The sequence below is a fragment of the Bombina bombina genome, chromosome 2 (genome assembly GCF_027579735.1).
Source record: "Bombina bombina isolate aBomBom1 chromosome 2, aBomBom1.pri, whole genome shotgun sequence".
Taxonomy (NCBI): Eukaryota; Metazoa; Chordata; class Amphibia; order Anura; family Bombinatoridae; genus Bombina; species Bombina bombina.
The window spans coordinates 684,562,887-684,575,959 of record NC_069500.1 but is presented as its reverse complement, the minus strand read 5'-3'; the positions used below and the strand labels follow the sequence as shown (position 1 = coordinate 684,575,959).

General features: G+C 38.6%; 1 protein-coding gene across 1 annotated transcript in view; it reads left to right on the top strand.

Moving 5' to 3' along the window:
• The window catches only part of LOC128647217 (atrial natriuretic peptide receptor 1-like), a 298,027-nt gene that overhangs the window by 158,146 nt on the left and 126,808 nt on the right, over positions 1–13,073 (top strand). The window contains 1 exon segment of the mRNA XM_053700003.1: positions 8,372–8,459. Coding sequence (XP_053555978.1) covers positions 8,372–8,459 — 88 coding nt within the window.

Here is a 13,073-nt window from a genome sequence, read left to right as displayed (position 1 = left end):
CTTGGCATATTCTAATTACTAATGGGAATTCAACTCCTGGCCACTAGGAGGAGGCAAAGAAACCCCAGCAAAGCTGTTAAGTATCACTTCCACTTTCCATAAACCTCGGTCATTCAGCCGAAGGTATATGGAAAGAGAAGAACACACAAAAGTATAGAGGTGCCTGAGGTTTAGATTGACAAAAGCCGTCTTAAAACCAAAATAAGGGCGGGTCGTGGACTCTCCTTGCCAAGGAAAGAAAATCATTTATCAGAGAAGCATAAATTGTGTTTTCTTTCCAATTGGCATGGAGAGTCCACACATCCATTGTAATTACTAGTGGGAACCAATACCCAAGCTAGAGGACACAGAATGGAAGGGAGGGAGAACAAGACAGGTGGACTTAAACAGAAGGCACCACCGCTTGAAGAACTTTCCTCCCAAAAGATGCCTCAGCTGAGGCAAAAACATTGAATTTGTAAAATTTAGAAAAAGTATGCAAGGAGGACCAGGTGGCCGCCTTGCAGATCTGTTCCACAGAAGCCTCATTTTTAAAGATGCACGAAGAAGAGACAGTCCTAGTGGAATGAGCCGTAATTCTTTAAGGAGGCTGTTGTCCAGCTGTCTCATAAGCCAACCGAATATTAACACTCCTCAACCAAAAAAAAGAGTAGAAGAAGTGGCCTTCTGGCCCTTATGTTTACCAGAGAATACAACAAAAAGGGTAGTAGATTGACGAAAATCTCTAGTTGCTTGCAGATAGAATTTCAGAGCACGCACAACATCCAAGTTATGCAAAAGACATTTCTTCTGAGAAGAAGGATTAGGACAGAATGAAGGAATGAGAATTGCCTGATTGATATTGCGATCTGACACCACCTTAGGAGGAAATCCCAATGTGGTACAAAGGACCACCTTATCTGCATGAAAAATAAGGTAAGGGGAATCACACTGCATAGCCAAAAGCTCTGAAACTCTACGAGCACAAGAAATAGCTAGAAGAAACAAAACCTTCCAAGATAATAACTTAATATCAACCTGAGTGCATAGGCTCAAACGGAGCTTGCTGAGGAACTCTAAGAACAAGATTAAGGCTCCATGGATGAGCAACCGATTTAAACACAGGCCTGATTCAGACAAAGGCCTGAACAAAGGATTGAACATCTGACAGGTCTGCAAGACATTTATGCAAACGAATTGAAAAGGCAGAGATCTGACCCTTCAGGGTACTGACTGATAATCCCTTCTCCAGGCCCTCCTGAAGAAAGGACAGAATGCGGAGAACCCTCTCCTGATTCCAAGAGAAACCCCTAGATTCGCACCAATAAAGGTATTTATGCCACACCTTATGGTAAATCTTTCAAGTTACTGGCTTTCGAGCCTGAAGCATGGTTTCAATAAACCTATCTGAAAAACCACGTCTAGACAAGACTAGGCATTCAATCTCCAAGCACTCAGCTTCAGAGAATCTAGGTTGGGATGTAGAAAAGGACCCCTAAGTAGAAGGTCCTTCCTCAGAGGTAATTTCCATGGGGGAAAGGATGACATCTTTACCAGTTCCACGAACCAAGTTCTGCAAGGCCACGCTGGAGTGATTGGAATCTCTGACACCTACTCCTGTTTTATCCAGGCTGTTACCAGAGGAAGAAGAGCAAACGGAGAGAACAGATAAATTAGACTGAAGTCCCACGGAACCGCCAGAGCGTCGACCAGAGCTGCTTGAGGATCCCTTGATCTTGATCAATATTTTGGAAGCTTGGCGTTTAGACGAGACGCCATGAGATCCAACTCCGGAAATCCCCACCTGAGAGTTATCATTGAGAACACTTCCGGATGGAGAGCCCACTCCCCTAGATGAAAGGTCTGCCTGCTCAGAAAATCCACTTCCCAGTTGTCCACCCTGGGATGTGGATGGCAGAAAGATGACAACTTTTTGACTCCGTCCACTGAAGAATGCAAGTCACCTCCTTCATAGCTAAGGAGCTCCGAGTTCCTCCCTGCTGGTTGATACACACCACCGCAGTGATGTTTTCCAATTGGAATCTGATAAAGCAGACCAAGCTTAATTAAGGCCAAGCTATTAGAGCATTGTAGATTACTCTCAACTCTAGGATATTTATAGGGAGGACAGACTCCCCCTAAGAAAAAAGTCCCTGAGCCTTTAAGGAACTCTACACTGCTCCCCAGCTCGAAAAGGCTGGCATCCGTGGTCACAATCTCCCAAAACTGTCTCAGGAAGCATGTGCCCTGGGACAGATGGTCCTGGGAGATCCACCAGGACAGAGAATCTCTTGTCTGGGAGTCGAGAACTATCCTCTGAGAGAGGTCCGAGTGGTCTCCATTCCATTGTCTGAGCATGCATAACTGTAGAGGTCTCAGATGGAAATAAAAAGGAATAATGTCCATGGAAGCCACCATGAGACCAATTACTTCCATACACAGAGCCACTGAAGGACGGACAGGGGACTGAAGAGAAAGACAAATAGACAGAAGTTTGGATTTTCAGACCTCCGTCAGAAAAATCTTCATGGAGATCGAGTCTATGACCATCCCCAAAAAACATACCCTGGTGTTTGGCACCAAGGATCTCTTTCCCAGATTCACCTTCCACCCATGGGAACGTAGAATTGACAACAGAGAGTCTGTATGGGATTTTGCTAAATGAAAATAGGGCAACTGAACCAAGATATCGTCCAGGTACAGAGCCACTACAATTCCCTGTGATCTGTCCACTGCCAAAAGAGCCCCTAGAACCTTTGTAAAGATTTGAGGAGCTGTGGCAAGGCCAAAGGAAGGGCTACAAACTGGAAGTTTTTGTCCAGAAAGGCAAATCTCAGGAATTTTAAATGTTCCCTGTGAATAGGAACATGAAGTAACGCATCCTTCAGATCTTTGGTAGTCATGAATTGACCCTCCTGAACCAAAAGGAGAATAGAATGGATAGTCTCCATTTTGAAGGGTGGAACCTGGAGAAATTTGTTGAGACTCTTGAGGTCCAAAATGGGTCGAAAAGTTCCCTCTTTCTGAGGAACCACAGACAGGTTGGAATAAAATCCTTGACCCTGTTCAGCCAGAGGAACTGAAACAGTCACTCCCAGGGAAGCAAGGTCCTTTATGCAGTTTAAGAAAGCCTCTCTCTTCACCAGGTTTACAGATATTTTTGAGAGAAGAAATCTGCCCCTGGGGGGGACAAGACTTGAATCCTATCTTGTATCCCTGGGAGACTACTTCCACTGCCCAAGGATCTGGGACATCGCAAATCCAAGCCTGCTGAAAGAAGGAAAGTCTGCCCCCCACCTGATCCAAGACTGGATCAGGGCGGCCCCTTCATGCTGATTTACACTCAGCGGAAGACTTCTTGGATTGCTTACCTTTGTTCCAAGGCTGGCTAGATCTCCATGAAGCTTTGGTCTGCTCAGGTTTAGAAGATGAGGAGGATTTCTGTCCCTTGAAGTTGTGAAAGGAGCGAAAATTAGAAGTTTGGCAACCCTTAGGTCTACCCTTCTTGTCCTGTGGTAGAAAGGCTCCCTTTCCACCAGTATCCATGGAAATGATTTCAGCGACCAAGGGTAGAGACAGAAGCTAAGACTTGGACGTCACATCTGCAGACCAAGTCTATAACCATAGAAAGAACAGCAAAGCTAGAAATATTTGCCCCTAAGTGAACCACTTGCATGCTGGCATCACAGATACAGGTATTGACCAGCTTTAATGCCTTGATCCTTTCCTGGATCTCCTCTATCGTAGTCTCCTCTGAAATTAGATTGAACAAGAAGTCTCACCAATAAGACGCCACTCCAGCAACTGTGGCAATACTAGCAACAGGTTGCCATTGAAAACCGTGGTGTAGAAATATCTTTCTTAAGTAACCCTCCAGCTTCCTATCTATAGGGTCTTTGAAAGATGAACTATCCTCAAGAGGAATAGTGGTCCTTTTGGCTAAAGTTGATATAACACCCTCTACCTTTGGAACACTGTGCCCAAAGATCTCACACAGAGTCAGCAACAGGAAACATCTTTTTAAAAACAGGAGATGGGGAAAAAGGTATACCCGGCTTCTCCCATTCCTGAGCTATAATGTCAGACATATGATCTGGAATAGGAAATACTTCCACAGATCTGGGTTTGAGATCAAATACTCTGTTAAGTTTATTCGCCTTTTTAGGAGTTTTTGCGACAGTAGACTCAGAATCCTCCAAAGCACTTAAAACCTCCTTCAAAAGTAATGAAGGAACTCAAGCTTAAATCTAAAATTTACCTCTTCTGAGTCCACTGTGCTGGCAACAGCAGAATCACAATCAGAGATCTCGCCCTCAGTGGATACCGAGGAGTGATCCTCTTCAGATAACTGAGATAAACCGATTAGGGCAGTCTGGGCAGAATCTGAACTACTATCTTAGATAAGTTCTTAGATTTTCTTTTTCTCTTACCGGCAGTAGGTAAGGCACTCAATGCTGCCGAGACTGCAGAAGTCAATTGTGCAGAAAAATCACCTGGCAAATATACAGCCCAAGGAACATGCTTATGAAACTGTAAAAGTCTGGGAAGTTTAAGGAGAAAGTTGAGGCATGGCACGGACAACATTATCCTGAGAGAAAGATGACTCTGAAGGGTTATTTGACTTTTTAGACATTAATATTTTATTTAAGGATGTGTAACAAAACTGCACAGGAGGAATAATCTGAGCATCCAAACAGTATAAGCATTTGTCAAAATACACAGCTAAGTCCTTATCAGAGTCCATAGCTGGAAACTGATTCCCAATAATAAATATAAGATTAGAAACTAATTTTTTTAGCACATATCAAATAAAATTTGAGGAATAAAGACCTTGCCCCCCAAAGGAAAATGGCACTGCTATACCTCAGCTATGCTGAGGAGACTTACCACTCAAGTGACCACTCTTACATTTGCCACAGTAGCGATAACACCTTTCCGCAGATTCCAGCATTACATAGGAATAGTAGGAATTGTGATCTATGACTGCTAATGCTATTCCGATATATAAGGAAACTGTAGAAAGCTCCGCTCTTCAAGACCGGCTATTAGAAGGAAGCCACAAAGTGGAAGTGCATAGAGCAATCATGTGATCGCAACAGGAGAAATTCTTGTGCGCCACAGTGAAAAGTGCGCACTCCGCTGTGCTGCTTATAGAAAAGACCAATGTCCGATAGCGTATCCCCAAGCAGATTGTGCTGTACATAATAAAAGTATAAACAGCTCACTACCACAAAGACACTGCTCCCCAGCCTAATGAGAGCCATCTACAGTACCCACAGCTAATATGCAGGCAATAAAAATCAGCCCATAATAACATAATTCCCTTCAGAGCCAGCATCAAATTAAAAACTATTAACCCCTAAACCCCATAGTGCAGTTTCACTGCCCTGAAAGTACTACCCAAAAGAAATACCCCAATAAAGGGATATAATGTCCCATATGATGTCCACTGAGGGGTTAACCTCACCAGTGATGTGTCCCTCTAACTCAAGAAGACAAAAGTACTTATCTGTGGATCCAGCTGTTGGGCAGGAAAACAGCTACTCAGGTATGCCAGACTCACCCAATCTCTGACAGATGACCTGTAGAAAAAGAAAAGCAGAGCAACCAACCCTGGTTTTCTATATAGGGGTAGCATAAATATTGGAAGGTAAGCAAGGACTACCTCGCAGTCTTCCGACTGCTAAAAGACACCATTACTCTTACTGAAGAGGATTACATGGACACAACATAACCCCAATCCTTGCTTGCAAGGAAATGTACCCATTAAAGGATTAATATTTTCAGACACCATCTTCGCACATCCATCCTGATGTATAAGGCAAAGAAGGACTGGGGTTTATGGGAAGTGGAAGTGATACTTAACAGCTTTGCTGGGGTGTTCTTTGCCTCCTCCTGGTGGCCAGGAGTTGAATTTCCACTAGTAATTAGAATGGATTTGTGGACTCTCCATTCCAATTGGAAAGAAATAAGGTTTATTTTTTTAATTTTTATTGTGTTTTTTTATCCCTAAATTTTATGTTCTGCCCCTGGCAATAAAAGGGTTAAACATAATGTGTCAAAATACTTCTAGAAAAATACCCTGGGGTGTCTTAATTCTACAAATATATATTGTGTAGCAGCATTGAATTGAGTGACCACTAGTTAGCTAAGCATAGAAAATGTTAGCGTTAAACCAATAATTCCATCTTTGTAGTATTTGGCTTATAATAGCTATAAATTACTTAAAAACATAGACATATGGGGTATTCCTAAAATCCGAAAAACATAAATAATCTATTTGGTGGTATTTTTCTTTAGCTACACTAGTTTTGTAGAAATTGTTATTAAGAAAACTCTAAAAAATGTTTTTTCATTTTTTCTGCATTTTCAGTATTAAATTCCTATTTATTGTTGTTTTATATACCCATGTAGGGTACCACTAGAATGGTCTGTTTGCCTGTTAAAAAATTATGTATAATATGTATGGAGGCACTTAACAAGAGAGCAGACAATTAAATGAAACCAATAGTGAGCTAAAATGCCAAGGAAAAACTTTAGTCCCTAAAGAGACATTCCAGCCAAAATTGAAATCCACATGGATGCATTTCAGTTTTGAATAGAAGCATTTTTTAATATACCTGTATTAGCAAAACATGCTTCTTATAGAAGCTATAGCTGTTTGAAATGCGTATTTAAGTATGCACTGTCTAATTTTGAAAAACTGTCAAAATGCACTGAGATAAGAGGTGGCCTTCAAGATCTTAGAAATCAGTTTATGACCCTACCTAGGTTTAGCTTTCAACAAATAATACCAAGAGTACAAAGAAAATTTGATGATAACAGTTATTTGAAAATTTGTTTAAAATGTAATGCTGTGTCTGAATCATGAAAGTTTAATTTTGACCGTCAACTCCAGAATTGTTGTTGTTTAAAAAGATAGATAATCTCTTTATTACCCATTCCCCATTTTTGCATAACCAACACAGTTATAATAATACACTTTTTACCTCTGTGATTACCTTGTATCTAAGCTTCTGCAAACTGCCCCCTTATTTCAGTTGACAGACTTGCATTTTGGCCAATCAGTGCTTACTCCTAGGTGACTTCACATGCGTGAGCTCAATGTTATCTATATGACACACACGAACTAATGCCCTGTAGTGGTGAAAAACTGTAAAATGCATTCACATAAGAGGTGGCCTTCAAGGTCTAAGAAATTAGCATATGAGCCAACCTAGGTTTAACTTTCAACGAAGAATACCAAGAGAACAAAGCAAAATTGGTGATAAAAGTAAATTGAAAAGTTGTTTAAAATAACATGCCCTATCTGAATCATGAAAGATTATTTTGGACTTGACTGTCCCTTTAAGTCATGCTTACTCTCTTAGCGCTGCTATGTATTGCTTTTGAGTGCAACACATAACTTGGACAGTCTAGTCAACATTAAACTTTCATGATTCAGATAGGGCATGCAATTTTAGACAACTTTCCAATTTAGTTTTATTATCAAATTTGCTTTGTTCTCTTGGTATTTGTTGAAAGCTAAACCTAGGTAGGCTCATATGCTAATTTCTAAGCCCTTGAAGGCCGCCTCTTGTCTCAGTGAATTTTGTCAGTTTTTCACAGCTCGACAGCGCTAGTTCATGTGTGTCACATATATAAATGTGTGCTCACTCCCATGGAGTTACCTAGGAGTCAGCACCGATTGGCTAAAATGCAAGTCTGTCTAAAGATCTAAAATAAGGGGGCAGTCTGCAGAGGCTTCAGAGAGATACAAGGTAATCTAAGCCTCTGTATATTAATATAACTGTGTTGATTATGAAAAACTGGGGAATGGGTAATAAAGGGATTATCTATCTTTTTAAACAATAACACATCTGGACTAGACTGTCCCTTTAAGAGATACTGATATAATATTATAGGATCATAAGTAAGTCCAGCCACAAATTCTTAATAATTAATACAATTCTGAATAAGTATAAATGTAGCAATTTTTTATGCAGCCCGATGTGAGACAATAAAGATCATTTTAAAGAATTTGCATATTTGCTTATATTTGGATATTTTGGGGATTGTCTTTCCTTGTCTGTGCCTGCAGGCTACAGTTTGTGATGTCTGCATTATATATTAAAATGTATTATTATAAATCTGATCATATATCAATATTTGAACATGCTCATTCACCATGGGCTTACAAATAATAAATACTGACCGTGATCAAATGTCAAATTATTTTAAGACAAATGCTGCACAGACCTTAAACAAGAAGAAATTTGGTCTTCAGTATTTTATCACAAAAATTATCAACAATATAGAATCTTTCTACATCATAATAATCCAGACTGTTCTTAAAAGACCCACTTCTTTATGGGACTCAGATAAAAGTCTTGCTTTTCTTTTACATTCTAAGGTATGCTGCCTAAACAAGTTGCGGATGATCTCAGACAAGGCAAACCTTTACAAGCCCAGAGTTATACCAGTGCCACTATATATTTCAGGTAAGGTTATGTCAATTTATATTTAGATATTTCTATATATATACATTTGTAGCATAAGACTATAAACTTTATAATTCAATTATAATTGTATGTGTGTATTCATATATAATTTTATATATATATATATATATATATATATATATATATATATACAGTATATATATATATATATATATATATATATAGATAGATAGATAGATAGATAGATAGATAGATAGAGTGCATGTACACCTATAAGACAAAATAATCACAATTAAATTTGTAATTAAAGGGACAGTCAAGTCCAAAAAAAACTTTCATGTTTTAAATAGGGCATGCAATTTTTTTTTTTATTTTTTTTTTAACATAGTTTTTATTAGATTTTACAAATTATACAACAGATGTACCAGAGAATCTCAAACACATAGATCATTATACAATATACAGTATGCATTATTTTTCTATACCGACTTTCCCAACTAATAGTTCAACAGTTAGCATTAGACTCATGCCATTGCATAGACAGAAAAGAAGAAGAAAAAAAAAAAAAAAAAAGAGGGAAAGAGGGGGGGGGGGGGGAAGGGGACACTTGACTGATTGAATCCTCTCTCTGCCCTCCTCACCAGCTGCCCATCATCACTAAATCGGTATTCCTAAAAGGGAATATTAAATGTTCCACTTCAGGGGGTGAAAAAATCTTAATAAACTTTGCCCATTTATCCAAAAGACTTCTTATTTCCTTTTCTGGGTGAAGTGCTGTAGTTTTCTGTTCAATTAAATATTGCTTTCTAAGATAATTTTTAACTTCGGAAATTGAGGGTATTATTGTTTTTTTCCAATTTTTAAATAATAAGTTTCTGGCCGCAAGTATAGTTGCGTTTACTAATTTAAAGTCTAGGCGATAATTTGTCTTGTCGACCAGAAAGATAACATGGAACATTGTTATTTGACAAGGATTAACTTTCACTATTTTATTTAACCAGTATTCTATTTTGTGCCAAAATTGTGAAATTCTAGGGCAGTCCCATATCATGTGATCCAAATCTGCAGCATGGAGACTGCACTTAGGGCATTTATTAAAATTCAAGTTATACCATCTGTAACCTCTTTCTGGGGTATAATATATTTGATAGATAAGTTTTAAATGTGATTCTCTCCAGGTCTCAGCGAGGGTTGTTTCCATTGCCATTTGAATTGATCTGGCTATTTGTAAACCACTAAGTGTGTTAACCTGAGTTCCCCATTTCTGCGCTAATCTCGTTAGATTTTCATCTCCTTTATAAGAGACGAGACAATTATACCATGGGGTTATTGAGAACAAGCCAGCCTTATTTAGGGATATCCAATTATCTAACATGTCCCACTTCCATTTCCATCTATGTTTATTCATTAATTGCCAGACATAATGCCTGGTTTGTAGGTACATAAAGAATTCCTGATTCCTAAAGTCAAATTCTGTTTTTAGTTCTTCAAAGGATTTAATGTTTCCTGAGTCCTGTTTAAGAAACTGCGAAATTTTTATGAGTCCTTGATTATGCCATCGTTGTAGTATCTGGTCTTGTGTTCCCTCCTGGAATTCTGGATTACCTAGGAAGGTTTGGTATGTTGGTATTTGGGTATTTACCTGAATATGAGCACCAATTTTTCCCCAGGCTACTAAGATCGTGTATATAGTCTTTAGACCTTTTATCCTCTTGGGTATTTGATGAAAAGGAATATGTAAGAGTGAAATTGGTGATAGCGGATTAATCAAACTCTGATCTAATTCATAGTCGGAAAAATGATTGGATCCAGCTATCCAATCTGTCGCTATTCGACCCAAAAAAGCTAAATTGTATAGATAGAGATCAGGCAAAGCCATTCCACCTTTTGATTTCGGAAGCGATAGTCTCTTCAGAGAAATTCTAGGTTTCTTAGCTTGCCATAGGAAGTGGCGAAGGGCTGTATTCAACCTTTTGACATCAGATATTTTTAAGATAAAGGGTAAACTTTGAAAAAGATATCCTATTTTGGGGAGTAAAATCATTTTGAACATGGCGATTCGACCTGCAATTGAAAGAGGGAGATTTTGCCAGCTCCTCATTTGTTGTATAATTTGCTGTATAATGGGAATAAAGTTTAGTGTGTACCAATCCAGAGGGTCTGCTGAAATGTGAACTCCAAGATATCGGAATGATTTAGTAACTATTTTAAATGGATTATCGGTGAGAGAATCATTTTTTATCCTTAGCCACAGCAGCTCTGATTTGGTTCTATTCATTTTATAACCCGAGAATAAACCAAAGGTCTCAATTATATTTACCAGCTTGGGAATATTTTGAGTGGTGTTCGCTAAATACACCAGCAGGTCATCCGCGTATAAAGCTACTAGAGCCTTTTTCTTGCCAATTAAAATCCCCTCGATGTTTTGCCTTATTTTGATAGCAAGGGGCTCTATTGCTAAATCAAACAATAGAGGGGATAGGGGGCAACCTTGTCTCGTACCTTTGCCTAGTTTAATCTTACCCGATACTTGGCCCTGTATTATCAGATTCGTAGATGCTTGTGTACAGATATTTTTGACTACATTGAGAAAATTATTTGAGAAGCCGAATTTAGTTAATGTATCAAATAGATAGAGATGATCAACACTATCGAAGGCCTTTTCAGCGTCTATCGCGATTACTACTGCATCAGGATATGTGGTATGGAAGTTATCCTCGGAAGATTTAAAGTGCTCGACTATCGTAAGAAGTTGTCTAATCTTGGCTACTGAACTGCGATTGTTCAAAAAACCGGCTTGATCTGTATGGATGATCTCAGGCAGTCCTTTTTGCAGTCTCCTAGCTAAAATGGATGTAAATATTTTGTAATCGGAATTCAATAGCGCGATTGGTCTATACGATTCTCTTTTTTGTGGGTTCTTCCCAGGTTTTAATATGAAGATAGTGTGTGATTCTAAGAAGTTAGATGGGATTTGGGCATTCTCTTGAAAGAAGAAATTAAACAGGGTTACGAGACAAGGTGCTATTACCTCGCTTAGACTTTTGTAGAACTCGTTGGGGATTGCATCTGGTCCTGGTGATTTTTCTAGTTTTAACCCAGATATTGATTGCAAAACTTCTGATTCAGAGATTGGTGCATTTAAGTTACTTATAAAGTCCGCCTTGCCTTTTTTGATGGGTACATCAACCCAGAAGCCTTCTTGCACAGCTTTATCTGATACCGACGGGGCATATATATCTTTATAATAATGAAAGAATGAATCTAAGATTTCCTCTGTTGAGGTTATGAGATTATTTCCAACCTGTAGGCTTTCAATCAAGTTTGATTGTCTGGAATTCTTTACTAGACTTGAAAGCATTTTACCAGCTTTATTTCCATATTTATACAGCCTGGATTGATATTTTAATTCAGATTGTATTGTTTGTGTAGTGAGAAAAGTATCGCGTTCCTTTTTTACTCTGATATATTTGTTCCAATTACTTTTGCTAGAATTACTCAAATAGATATTGTATGCATTGACGACTGAGGCTAAAAGTTGACTTTCTTTTTGTTTAGATTCTCGAGTTAAATTAGCTGTGTATGCTATAATTTCTCCCCTTAAGACCGCTTTAGCTGTCTCCCATAGGATCGCGGGATTGGATACTGAGCCTTTGTTTAGTCTGTAAAATTCCTGTAGTCTAGATTTTAGCCAATCTCTGAATTTTATATTATTACTTAAATATTTGGGGTAAAAAAAACGTGAAGCTACTGAGTGTTTCCTATGGGTTGGAATATCCAACGCTATTGGAGCGTGGTCCGATATGCAAATTTCTGCAATGGTGGCTTTTACACCTGCTTGGACGCACTGATCATTTATTAATATGAGATCTATTCTGGAAAGGCTTTTAGTAGCCCTTGAATGACAAGTAAATGCCTTAGTATGAGGATTCTGTGTCCTCCAGATGTCTCTTACTGCTAGAGTAAGATATAAATTTTTGAATAATTTCATTTCAAGGTTGTCTTTTTTTGTTTTTCTAAGTTTACCCCTATATCTGTGTCTATCCGAAGAGAAACATGGGGCCATATTGAAATCGCCTGCTAGGATTAATTGACCCTCGCTGACCTGAAGAATTTGAGCTTGAAGCGTGTCCCAGAAGTGGTAATCAATAATGTTCGGAGCATAAAGATTACAGATGGTATATATCAAACCCTGAGATTTTATTTTTATGATCACATATCTACTATGCGGGTCAATTATGGTGAGTAATTTTTCATACATCAATCTCTTTCCCAGGAGAATCGCAACTCCATTTTTTCTATCAGGTGATGGCGCCGCTATTACCTCGGCAATCCAGGAGTTCTTTAATTTTGTGGATTCCTCTGTGTTTAAGTGCATCTCCTGTAGGAGTGCTATGGTGGTGTTTATTTTCTGTAAATGAGATAGGATAGTTTTACGTTTGATCGGGGCAGTTATGCCCCCTATGTTCCATGATGTGATTCTAATCATGTACTTCCTATACTAACACGGGGAGATGATCTTAACATTTGAGAGAGGGATAAGTTTGTTCTGGATATGGATGAGATTTAAGGAGGGGGGAGAAAGGAATAGAAGAAAGAAAAAAAAAAAAAAAAAAGGAGAAAAGAGAAATTTAGATTGTAAGTCTTTATATA